The 12,547-nt window shown below is 52.4% G+C and overlaps 1 protein-coding gene across 1 annotated transcript; it reads right to left on the bottom strand.

Annotated features, from left to right (window-relative positions):
- Positions 1-1,903: 1,903 nt before the first annotated feature.
- ELOVL1 (ELOVL fatty acid elongase 1) lies at positions 1,904-8,257 on the bottom strand. The gene is given in 10 exon segments (XM_061345104.1): positions 1,904-3,352; positions 3,774-3,910; positions 4,070-4,175; positions 4,507-4,563; positions 4,767-4,847; positions 5,010-5,200; positions 5,582-5,641; positions 6,043-6,086; positions 6,088-6,194; positions 7,399-8,257. Coding segments are annotated over 10 exon segments (1,095 nt in total). The 5' UTR covers positions 7,456-8,257; the 3' UTR covers positions 1,904-3,097.
- Between the last annotated feature and the right edge of the window lie 4,290 nt (positions 8,258-12,547).

Below are 12,547 nucleotides of genomic sequence, written 5' to 3'. Positions count from 1 at the left end.
CAGTACTATGCTGTACTTGGCACCAGGCTCCTGCTCTGCCTCCTGAGTTTAACCCAGAGGGAGCCTTCTAAGGGGGAGGTCCAAGGGATGAAGAGGCAGCTCTCCCAGACCAAAGCCTAAGGCAGCAGCTGAATCTAATGGGGAAGAGGGCAGGCAGGGCCCTATATACAAGGTTAGACTCTGCCCTGGAGCTGTGCTGCTGTTGTAGAAGCCCTGCCCCACACTCCTGCAGTGATCCAGGATGCAAGGAACCTGCAAGAAAGGCTTTTATGTCTGAAAACTGGTGGAGTTTTTGCTGTGGAAGAAAGCAGCTCACCTTTCTCAGCCAGAGCTTATCTTGCCTCTCTCCTTAGCACATACCCACACCGCAAAGCTGTGCATTATACACCCCATGAAAACCCCTGAGCATTACTAGGTGAGGGTACTGCAGTGTCTTCCTTTGGCCCCCAGACTGGAGCGAGGAGGAGCAGAGGAAAGAGCTGGGCACTGAGTCAGCAGGCCCAGGAAATGCTGCCATATACGGTGTGGATTCAGTTCAGAGCAACAGCCCCAAATGACCATGACAGCATGTAAATTACCAAGGGCCGCAGCCAGCCCATGGAAAGATCTCAGCTAACAGGAACAATTGGAGGAAGGGAAAGCAGAACACATGCAGGGAACAGCCCCTTTTAAAAGGCCAAGTAGGATTAGTTCAAAAGTGTTGTTACTATTTTGGGCAAAAGCAAAGACAGGGCTGTGTTTACCAAAAGCCAGCTGAAGGAGGGGAAAGGAGGCTTGATGGGAAAAGCTCCATCTTCAGCTGGACTGTCACCTACAGCTCCTGAAGAGGATTCTGAGCACCCACCTAGGGTTACACACTCCTTCATCAGGGACCAGAACCAGTATTCCTGACAGTTCTTGCCCAGAGGAGCAGCAACTGAGATATCACTACACAGTGCAGCAGCCAGACCCAGTTTAAGGCTTAATACATACAAGAGCACTAAGCCCTGTAAAATGCGGTGATCCCCACATGCAGTTTGGCTTATTTGGTCACAACAAATGTTGATGTTTTCCTATGTTTTGGAGCATGAGTATAGTGTACAGTAGCTCAGGCACAGTCAGCAAAGCTTTCCCTCACATCCAGCTTAGGTCCAGCATTGGTTGGACAGACACTAAAGCTCTCCCCACACCCCAAACAAACCTATAGTGAAACAGCTTTCTTCCTGGCCACAAGCTACCCACCCCTCTCCCCAGGCTTGACTCAGCACCTAAGCTATCCTCTCAGAAGGGCATGGGGAAGGCAAGGCAGCACTGCACCCCAGCCACCCTGCAGGGAAGCCAAACTGTCTCAGGTGGTAGAAACAACAGAGCCCAGCCAAGGCATGGTGCCCTGCTGTAGCAAGAGGAAGACAGCAGGAACATAAACCTCTCTCTGACTGACCTGAACTATGTTCTGCACAGATCCACACTGCAGGGGCAGTCACAGCTGGCAGCAGCTTTGGCTTCAGCAGATGCAGAAGGCAAACTGCTGTTTCCCCACTCCATCCCCACGGAGTGGGGTCTTTATTCCCCACTCCACCACACCTCAGCTCCCTGGGATGTCTGAAAGGCAGCAGCACCTCCTGGGCCAGTGTCCAGGTCCCAACACGCACCCTGCTCCACCCCAGCCATTCTTTGACAGGGTGGAGTCACTTTCACAACAGGAGCTTTGACACATTTCCTGCCATGAGCACTGCTCTACCAGAACACTTGGGAACAATCTGCCATCTGCTTCATCAGCAGACTGCTGCCGCCCTCTCCCCCCAACACAAAAACCTGCTATGCCAGCTGCTGCTCCCAGCCCTGCCTCAACCACACTGGGCAGCACCAAGGACCTGGAACAGCTTCTGAGGACAGGAAGCCAGGAAAAAAGAGGGCTGAGTCATTTCTCCTTCTGTCTGTTTATTTGTGATAGAAGAGCAGCCCAATCTGATAGGGCCTGGCTCCTTCACCTCAACCTCAAGGCCATCAGCACGGTTTTGGTTACAGCCTGAGCAAGTGATGGGCACCAGGACCAGGAGAGCTGCTGCACTGCCCTGCTGGTAGGGCAGGGTACACCTTCACATGCACAGGGGCAAGATGTGTTCACATACACCACAGCAGCGCAGGCTACAACCATCCTCTGCTGTGCTCACACTGGGCCAGAGCAGAGCTGGGCCCAAGCAGGAAAGCCCAAGAGCTGATTCTAGGGGCAATTATTGCTCAAGTCTTGAGTATGCAGGAATGGAAGTGGTCCAAGGTAAGGCTGAGCTTGGCCTCCCCCACTCTGGAGCAAGGCACCAGCTGCCATACAGGATCATGTAAGTGTGGCTGAAGCACACACTGAGCACCTAGCTCAGGCACAGAAAGGCAAGGCAACCCGGGCTTAGCATGTGGGAGAGGCATTTCAGGCCATCACAACCCCTGCGCTACATAGTAGGCACAAGGCATGTGTACTGTACTGGGCAGGTCTGGGCCCTTGAGTTCCATATACACCACCACTACATTCTCCACTGCTACACCTGAGCACAGCTATGCCAGGGCAGGACCTCCCACCCTGGGCACACAGGGATTAAAAGGGACAGGCAGCACTGTGGCATGGAACAAAGTGGCACAAGGCACGGTAGAGCAGGAGCACTCACAGTGGAGCTGGCAGCAGCAAGCAGCCAGGGACAAGCCTGCTCATCCACACAGGCTCTCAGGAGACAGGGAAGAGGAAGGGGCACCAGGACAGGGAGCAGTCTCTTCTTTTGGTCCTACTCAGAAGGAAATGGCCCCCAGGCAGAAGGGCCAGATGTAGGCACTTGGGGAAGTTCCTTTGGAAACACTGGAATGGGACTGCAGCCCCACAGCTGTGATGCAGGCAGCTGCCGCTCTGCTCAGCAACACTGAGAAACAGCACAAGCCCTCCAAGGAGAAGTTGCCCATAGCTGCTCGGAGCAGAGGGGCTGGGCATGCAGACAGAGGACAGCAGGGCTTGGGCACAGGGGTACAACAGTCTGTAGGCACTTGACTTGGCTAGTGGCACCCAGGAGCAGGGGAACAGGTCCCAGCTGCCTCTGCCCCGGGGCTCTCATTGGCTCTGGGAGGGCCTTGCCCTCTAGTTGGCTTTGACCTTGCCGTTGGTGACAGTGCCATTCTCGTGGATGCTGCTACCGTTGTGCTGGGCTGCTGGCTGAGCCACCTTAGGCAACCGTTTGCCCTTTGTGTAGGACTGGTACCAGAAGTTGGAGAAGAGAATGAAGAAGATGGTCCCGTAAATCCAGATGAGGTGGACGAAGATGGGAAACTGGTACTGACAGCTGGGCATGAAGTAATACTGAGAGATGTGGACAGAGACAATCACAAACTGTGCCTGGAAACAAGGCAGAGCAGGGATAAGTTATTTATGGGGGCAGGGTTAGGGACACCCCCATCCCCTCCCCCCCCAGAGACCTTTCTAAACTAAGCCAATAGGCTCCTTTTCCACTCTGCAGTAGAGTGTGTGCCTCCTCATGCTGCAGCAGTCAGCAGCTGGACAAGGCAGGCACAAGCCTCAAGGCAGCACATGTCGCTCACCCTCCCAGTGTGAATGAACCCAGGGGCAGCAGACTGAGCAGCACCCACACCCTAACCAGGCTGGTAGGGCTGTCAGAGGTCTCAGAGCTATTAGAAACCCAGAGAAGCTACAGAAGAGACAGCTACAGCTGCTGGCTGCACCTTTCACAGGTACAGGGGCTGGCATGCCCCCCAGAGAAGAGGATGAAGGCACATGCTCTCCTCCACAGCAGACTCACCAGCTGGATGGCTGTGATGTGCTTCTTCCACCACAGATACTTTTGGAAGGCAGGTCCTGCTGCTGAGAGCCCATAGTACAGGTACATGACAACATGCACCATGGAATTGATCATGGCATGGAATGAGCCCATTCCCCCTGTTCAGAAAGATTTTCATTAGCATAAGTCAGTACTCTGCCGCAGTCAGTGCTACAAGAAGTTTCTAAGAGCCCAGCAGGGCCAAAACCCCTTGTCAGCTTGCTGCGGCTAAACCCAACCTTTCCCCAAGCTGTGCATCCCTACAGTTTCCATCTTACCTGGACCAAACCTTGCTCCCCACCACCAGCTCCAAGGCAGAACAGAATGGTGGAAGAGATGCAAGAAAGTGACCTGTTCATTCTTTTTCCGCAGGACAAAGATCACCTGCAAAGAGAACCCAATAACATCAAGGACCTGCAGCCCTGGGAGCAGATGGGCCAATAATTTAGTGTCTGATCTCAGTGGACAGTTCCCCTTCCCCCCGCCCCAAGCTCACTGCCACTACCCATTAGGTCATTCCACAGCTTCCAGAGCTATAACACGCCAGGAGTGTCCCCTGCAACAGCCCACCATGTTCTTCTTGGTAATAAAGCCAGACAGAAGCACTACCAGGTCAGAGTGGAAGGGCTGAAGTACACACCTATCCCAGGTACACTGGGCCCCAAGTCCCTGCCCAGAAAGCAGTGACAAGGCTTTCTCACAGTAACTTACTCACCGTGTCTGTCAGTTCGATGAACTTTGAGAAGACAAAGAGCCAAGCAACACTGACCATCTGTAACAGAACATGTTAATATTAGAGACCCACCTAGACTTGAAATGCCCGTTGACCAAGAATGCTCATACAGTAACCCTGGGGTGAAACCAAGAGCCAGAGACTAAGTCTTCTGCCTCAGGAAAGGCAGGTGGCTGTGACCTTGCTGTCTAAACAGAAGTCCTAAGGCCATCCCCAATACTGGGAGAGGGACAAGAACTTACCCTGAGGGCCTTGGGGTCCTGAGAGAAGTCCACAGGGTCACATCTCCAGGTGTACCCAGTAAGCCACCCTGCCATCAGGAACTGCAACAAAAGCATCACCAGGGTGAGGTCCCACACATCACCCACTGCACTTCCGAAGCCCTGCACAGAAGCGCAGGCAATAGCCTGCAGGACTCCCCACCACCTATGCAGCCTGCATGCAGGTTTTCATATGCCAGACAAAGCCTGCCATCAACAACTCACCTCATAGACTATGTAAAGAGACAGGCCCACCAGAAAGAAGTTGTATAGCACCATGAACTTCTTTAGGTTTAAAGGCTTCCTGTTGGCCATTAATCGGGGACCCAAGGACAGTACAAAGTAGACATATGCCAGGAGGATGCCCATCACAAGGAACGGGGACTGCATCAGTGGATAATCAGCAATGCGGGGGTCTGCAGAGAAAGCCACAGCGCAGAGTGGTTAGCATTCTCACCCCAGGCTGCTGCCAGCAATGCTGCTGCTGGGGTGGACATCAGGAATGGCAATTCCATTCCCCTGGGACAGGAGTGCAGGTCTGAGGGGGGGGCAGTCTGGGAACTGAAGCTGGTAAAGCTAACTAAAAACTCAGTAAGGTGCAAGGGCATGAGTGCCCCAAAACAGCCTGCACACAGGGCCTGAGGCAAAACAGCCTGACAGGCAGCCCAAAAATCCCAGAGCTGCATGTACACAAGGGAAGAGGCAGGATGTAGCCAGACCCAGACTACTTCAGGGGTGACAGCCACCCCCCGTGCCTGTGGCAGGAAGGCACGAGCTGCACAGAGCCGAACACTCACCTGCTTTCTTCATGAAGTCCTGATACATGGTCACAAGCCCCTCCATGGTGGTGGCAGTATCTGTGGAGGGAAGAAGCGCAGATCAGGCAGCTGTTTTCCCAGGAGGCTGCCTGCAGAGCACAGGCCTGTGGATCAGAAGATCTCAAGTACAGCTTCAGAGATACAGTTATGTGTATCTGGCCAGCATTGCTCTCAGCTGATCATGCACCAGCATCTAGTTCCCAGTGGAACCACATGCTCCCCACTTCTCACTAATTCTGGCCCTACCTCCTGAGCTCTGCTGGGAACCCCATCATCCACTACCAGCAGTCCTTCCAAGGCAGATCCTAACATTTCAAGCTAGGACAGCTTCCAACCTCAGCACTGTACCTCCAGCCCCTTAGTCTTGCTCCTGCTGTACAGGCTCAAGCATTATCACCCATAACCATGATGTTGCTACCAGCCTTGCCTCCCATACCCACCTGCACAATGCTCTCTGCCTGACCCTGGTGCAAGGTCTTCAAGATGCAGAGCTGGCCCACAGCCTTCACAGAGCAGTGCTTTTGCAATCAGCTTTGGGCTCCTGACCACTGATTGCTGCCAGAGAAGCCACACAGCATCACTGGCAGACCCACTGCATGAGGAAGGAAAGCCATCAGTTCAGAAACACACGTTTCTGGTGCCGGAGTTCCTGGTTTCATATCCTTGCACAGAACTCTCCTGACATGAAGTATCAACCCATAACCCAGCACCTCAGAGGTGAGCTGCAGCTACTTGGCAATGACATTTCCACTCTCCTTCCAGACAGGGAACATCTGTATCTGTGGTGGAAAGCATACAAGGCTGCAGAGAGGTAGTCTGGTTCTCCCCATACTTGCTCAGCCTCACTCTAAGCACACACCAGTGATCCAGACAGATGCTCTCCATAAAAGCAGGAAGGACGCAGGCTCTTGTTGCTGCAGGCAGGCTTCAAACACATTCACCCAGGCCCCTGTGCTCCCCAGCCCAGAGAGCAGCATAAGGAAGGTAGAGCACAGGCCTTACCTGACTCACCCTGCTGCAAGGGAGGCATCCCCAGAGCTGCTCCCAGACCTCCGAAAGGCTGTATGGGAACCACTGCCCACAGACAGGCCCGAGGAAACAGTCCCAGCCCAGTCCCCTCAGGAGGTTTGTTGCTGCCACCACCAGGAAGCATGGAGCCTCTCCCAGACCAGCAGCCAGAGAAACCTCATTCCCAGTAAGGTCCCAGCTGGGAGCATCCTGCAGCCATTGTTACCTCAAGCCCCCATCAGCCAGCACCAGCATCACTCTTTCAGCTTCACTGCAAGAGTAAGAGCTCAGTAATGTCCTCTTTGCTCTAGCTGGGACCCAGACAGCAGCAGCAGACACTACCAAGCACCTACATGACCGCTTTGCTGGCAGCAGTCTTCACAGGTGCCTGGCACACAGCATTCTGCATCACCATTCCCTACGCCTCTTGAGTGCCGCAATAGTGCCTGCCCAGTCATACCCTCTGTGCTCCTCCAACGTGAGTGCCACCCAACCTCTACAACAGCACTGGAGTGGAAGAGGTCTTCTCCTTCACACAATACCCATTCTTCCAAGCAAGGCTCCAGAGCAGCCTGCACAGCCACACACCCCAGGGACAGAGCCTAAGAAGTTTTGCTGTGCTTCAAAAACACAGAAAGTGATTCCTCATGTCACCATGGAAGCAGCTGCAACCCTGGGGCAAAGCCCACTCAGAACTGACTCCCATACCTCATGGGCATCAGCAGCAGAACAGATGCTCATCTTCCTAGCCCAATGTTTAAAGGAGTTTAACAGCAAATAATACTCACTTGTAGCAAGCAATACTTAAGGTCCTGGGCACTGCCAAGGTTATCCACTCTCCACATGCAGCAGGGGCCAGGAAAGTGTAGCAGGAACTAGAGCATCCTCGAGAGCCACTCAAAAGCTCCAGCTGTGGGAAATGCAGTAAGTACAAGTCCTGAAAGCTGCTGAGCTTTATGGTGCTTTAATGGCTAAGAGCAAGCTCCAAACTTGTCCATCTAGTTTCAGCTTTCAACCACTACATCCAGCTACACCTTTGTTTGCTAGATTGAGGAGCCCTCAAGAGTTAGTTCCCAGCAAAGGTACCTGACTACTCAAGCTCAGTGTTTATCTTATCAAGCTGAATGAGTCACCTTTACTACAGGTCCAGGGCAGACAGAACTCTTGCAGAGTGCTTGCCTATTTTAGGCAGGCTGGGATGAGAAGATGGTATCAGTCACCCATGAGCTCAGAGCTACATCTCACTGGAGGGAAACCCCTGAGCTCAGGCACTACAGGTTACTGTACTGACTGCAGTGCCAGCAGGGCTCCAGCACCACTAGCCAATGAGGACCCCAGGTCAAAACAACTCAGGGAGACTTGGGTGAGAAGACTCGCACTGACAGACCTGCTGAAGGCTGCACAGAGCACACAGCAGACAAGGGTCATCCTGGCAGCAGCCCTGAACCCAACAAGCATCCCACGCAAGCAGTGGAAGCAGCCTGCTTCCACACAGCACTAGCACAGAAGTTCCCACCAGTATGAACAGAAACAAGTCCCTCCTACTGCTCTGTCTTGGAAGTGCCTCCAATACTCCATGCATGCCAGGCAATCCACCTGTCCTGACCATGGGCTCTGGGCAGGCACCAGGACCTCAACCAGGGCAGAACTGATAGAATCACACTGCAGGCCCTTATTAAAGTCACCTATGCATGTCCCACAGCTTCTCAAGGCAAGACAGCCTGCTGCATTCAGCTAACAGAGCTGCCACATCTTCAGGGAACCCCCAAGCTTCTTGAGTCCTTGCAAGGGCTGGTGTCCACACTGGCATGCTACACAGTCCTGCATTAAACAGTGGTTGAAGTGTGCCTTGCTCAGTGAGTAGATGCAAATATGTCTCACCCTCCTCTGTCTCCCAAGGGGCAGCCACTGGCCTTGGGGTGTTGGCAGTCAAGCTGCAAAGGAAGTGTTGTAAAGCAGCTAAGCATTACCTTCACTAAGCAAAAGGATAAGCACACTGGTCTGCCTGGCTCCACACCAGCCTTTTTGCTGCAGGCAGGGTTTTTCCAGCACAAGCATATTGGGAATCTCAACTCACTTCTGCCATTTCCTCTGTGCACATCAGCACTTGATGCCTCTCGGTTCACCATCCAGCCAGGCATGAGCGCTTACTGCCCTCCACACTACACACTGCAGATGTTTACAGCTAGGTGGCTGGCATCTGTCCTCTTTGTACAGGGGAGACACACTCCTTTGACTGCTCCTGGATCCTGATCCTCTCGGGCAAGGAGTTGGGAGGAGATGGGGAACCCAAACCTGAGCCCTGAACACCTGAAGTCAAGCCAACAGGCCCAAGCATCTCAAAGCACCGGGAACCCTTGGGGCCCAAACGCACCCTGCACAATACCTAGAGACCTTGCAACACACCTCCTTCCACTTCTCACCAACAGAGAATCACTTCCCCATCTCAGCAAGAAAGTTCCCACTGTTTGCAAACCAGAGCATCAGGCCCCACTCTACCACAGCAACCAAGGCTTAGATACTTGGTTACACCAAGCAATGCATACACTGCACATTCCCAACAAGCTATACAGCTATTAGTGCAATCTCAGCAAGAATAGCGAGGCCCTTTATAACCAGCCCCAGCAGCCAGACAACACTGTGAGCCATGAGAGACCAGAGCTCAACCCAGTTAGTTTTGTCAATAGCCCCACAGGGCACTTCTCTCCACACAGCAGCTATCGGCAAGCAACACTCAGCCCCAGCCACCCAACGCTCCTGCCTCCCCATCAGCTTTTGAGTCAGAAATCAGTCTTCTAATAAGTGTGAAAGCAAGCACCCTCATCTCCCCACTATAATTACAGGCAGTGCCAAAACAGTCTGGTGGCCACAGAGCTACCACTGCAGGGTGAGCTGGCACAGGGCCCTTGCTGAACTGGCTAAAGCAGGCCTGGTCTCTGCAGGTGTCCCAAGGGAGTATCAATCCTCAAAAGTCAGGAGATAAGCAGATATCAAGCTAATTCACATCCCTGACCCACAGGCGGGCAGCAAAGCTTGACACAGCTCTGAGAAAGATGCACCTTCCTCCCCCAGCTTCCCACCACAGCACATTCCTGGAGCTCCAGAACATCACTGTCAGGTCCAGCAAGGCCCACATGCAGCTCCATGTATCCAAGGAATGTTTCCCAGCAGAGATATGGGGACCTGTGGTTCAGAAGTAGCTGCCAGCAGCAGCTGCTGCTGCTGTGGAAGGAGTGGGATTGATCAACCCGGGGTCCGGTGACCCCAGACAAGGCATAGAGAGGGCTGTGCACAGCACACACCAAGGCTGGCACCTCAAACCATCACCAGGAGCTGTCAGTAACAGCTGCAGCAGACACCTCCTGGAAGCTCATGCACAGGTGAGCCCAACAAGATGAGGAACACAAAACCGTATCTGCCATCAACAACACACAAGCAGTGAGGCAGTCAGAGCAAGACAAGAGTGACAACAAGGCCAGCCAAGCATAGCCTTCTTTATCAGCTGCAGCAGGATCACTAAAACTAAGGTTTTATCATGAAACAGAAAAGCGGATTTGGCTTTCCTCCTGCTGCTGCTCTGTACCCCGGTGAAAAGGAGACTGTAACCAGACAGTGGATGCTTGCTTCACATCTGAGGACATGAGTTCAAGCACATGCAGCAGAGAGCTGTGTTCAGGTACACTGCATTACTGCTAACTACTTCAACCATCTTATTAAAGATTTAGTTAAGGTACTGTTGTCCACATGGTACCTAACATTCCCCCCCATACCCCAAAGAGAGATGCCCGTGCACCAACCCACAGGGTGCGCAAGACAAGCCTGGAAGGAAAGCAGGAGCTTCTGTGTTTCAAGTGCAGAACACCATCCCAGCAGAGCAGGGCAGAGCCAGAAAACAGATCCCCTAGCCTGGCACCTTGGCTTTGAGAGCTCAGAACAGAATCTGTTAGAGGACAACCAGTTCCAGAACTCTCAGTCCACAACATAACTACAAAGTCTACAAGGAAACTTCATGCTAACACCACCAGGTAAGTTTCCCTACTTGAATCACATCCATTTATTACTTCCTCTGGCTTGGCTACTTCATGCTCAGTATCAAAGGACACAGCTAACAGCCTGGTACCATATGCTCTGCATCAGCGTACCTGGAAGCCAGTACAGAAGGACCGTGTTCACAAGACAAGGGATGCAAACTCTCAAAACCCTGACATGCAACACACTGCAACTGGTGCAGGAGTTACACTGGCTTGTGCTGCTCCTGGCACACAGGCTTCAAGCAGCAGGAAGTGCCCTGTCTGAAGCCAAGGAGTTTCTCCATCTTCACCAAGTGTGTGTTAATACCCTACCACTATCTCACACTGTCTCTGTAAAACCCTGAGGCCTTTGGATAGCATGCTACAAACAGATTAGGCTCTCCCCTTCCCATGGACAGCTGGAAGCAGGGAGACTCCCAGATTAGCAGGCAAGCTCTGCAGAGCCTGGGCAGTCAGCGTGGCACCTCACAAGCTTTCAGGGGAAGAAAGTCCACTGCAGTAGGATACAGTAACCTTGTACAAGAGGCAAGGCAGGTCATCAGACCTCAAGGTCCCACAAGAGCATGCAGTAAAAGATCTATATGCACAGCACGGTGTTTTTTTTAGGGAGAGCACCTCCCCTGGCTGATCAGGCAAGCTCTTAGAGTAGGCTTACTCCTTATCACATTCCACACTGGTGGCTGCATGTGCAGGGCACTGGTATCAGTACAGATGAGAGCAGTTGGGGAAAAGGCAACACTAGGCAAGAAGTCCAACATAGCAAGGAACAAAGGATTAAAAAAAACAATGAAGGGAGAAAAGAAACAAAGGGCGAGATACCTGCAGAAGGGGAAAATAAGGTACTTCCTTCCTGTGCTAACAACACTGAGCTATGTCTGCTCCCTCATGCTGGGGAGGAGATAGCTGGGCTCCTCTCTGAGGGGATGGCACCCAGCAGCCCCCCAGGGTGCACAGGGGAGCACACTCAGGAAGGACAGAACTATGCAGGCACGGCTGAGCCAAAACCAGCTCCTAACACCCACTTCTAGAAACAGGTCAAGCCTTCCAAAGCCCTCCAGCACAGGAATACAGAACACCCCTATCTGGAGGTGACACAGACTGTACCAAAGCATTCATCTCTGGTTTTAATCACTATGCAAGTGCCTCACTACAAGGCTCCATCTCTGTTCCCACAGCAGTGTCTGTAATCATTACTATGTAATGATTACATGGCTCTGTCCCATCTAGGCCTGTGCATTAATTGGAGAGGCACACCAAGACAAGATGGATATTAAAAGTCTACACAGCGAGATGCAGAAAGACTGAAGTCCTTCCAACAGCTTTATCCAGATGATTCAAGAAACCCAATGGTGAACCCAGAGCCACTTCTCATTGAGAGAAGGGGCTACTGCCTGGAACTTGCCCTGACATCAGCATTGGGCCACCCATATCCTCCACACCAAGGCAGCAGCACAGACACACAGCCACCGTCTAACAAGAGAAAGGCATGTTCTCTGACAACACTAGACATGTTACACTCCAGGAGCACAGTATATGCACCACAGTCCCCCAAAGTGTAAGGCTTAATAGATACCACCTTTAACAGGGTTCAGATCCCTCCACACACAAAGAAAGCAGCATTAGGCCTGACTATCTCAAGGTATACATGAACCACCCAAAGCCAGGGCTCTTGTTGCTACTGCTGGTCCTGTACAGAAAGGGAAATCCTCTTAGGGTTAAGCAGAAGCAGAACAAAATATAAATCTATATACAGGACAAAGCTATAAACAAACCATGAGAGCAAGCTATCTGATCTGATCCACAGAGTAAGAGCACTCCTTGCAGCAAGCCTGCAGAACTTGCTGCCACAGTGACAACTTACCACCCCGACCCATCCCACAGGAAAGAATCAACCAGAAATTAAATA

The sequence above is a fragment of the Neopsephotus bourkii genome, unplaced genomic scaffold (genome assembly GCF_033783945.1).
Source record: "Neopsephotus bourkii isolate Nb327-2 ecotype Australia unplaced genomic scaffold, CSIRO-AGI_Nbou_v1 NB_234, whole genome shotgun sequence".
Classification (NCBI taxonomy): domain Eukaryota; kingdom Metazoa; phylum Chordata; class Aves; order Psittaciformes; family Psittacidae; genus Neopsephotus; species Neopsephotus bourkii.
The sequence above is the reverse complement of the archived record's forward strand: the minus strand, read 5'-3'. Positions and strand labels throughout refer to the sequence as shown.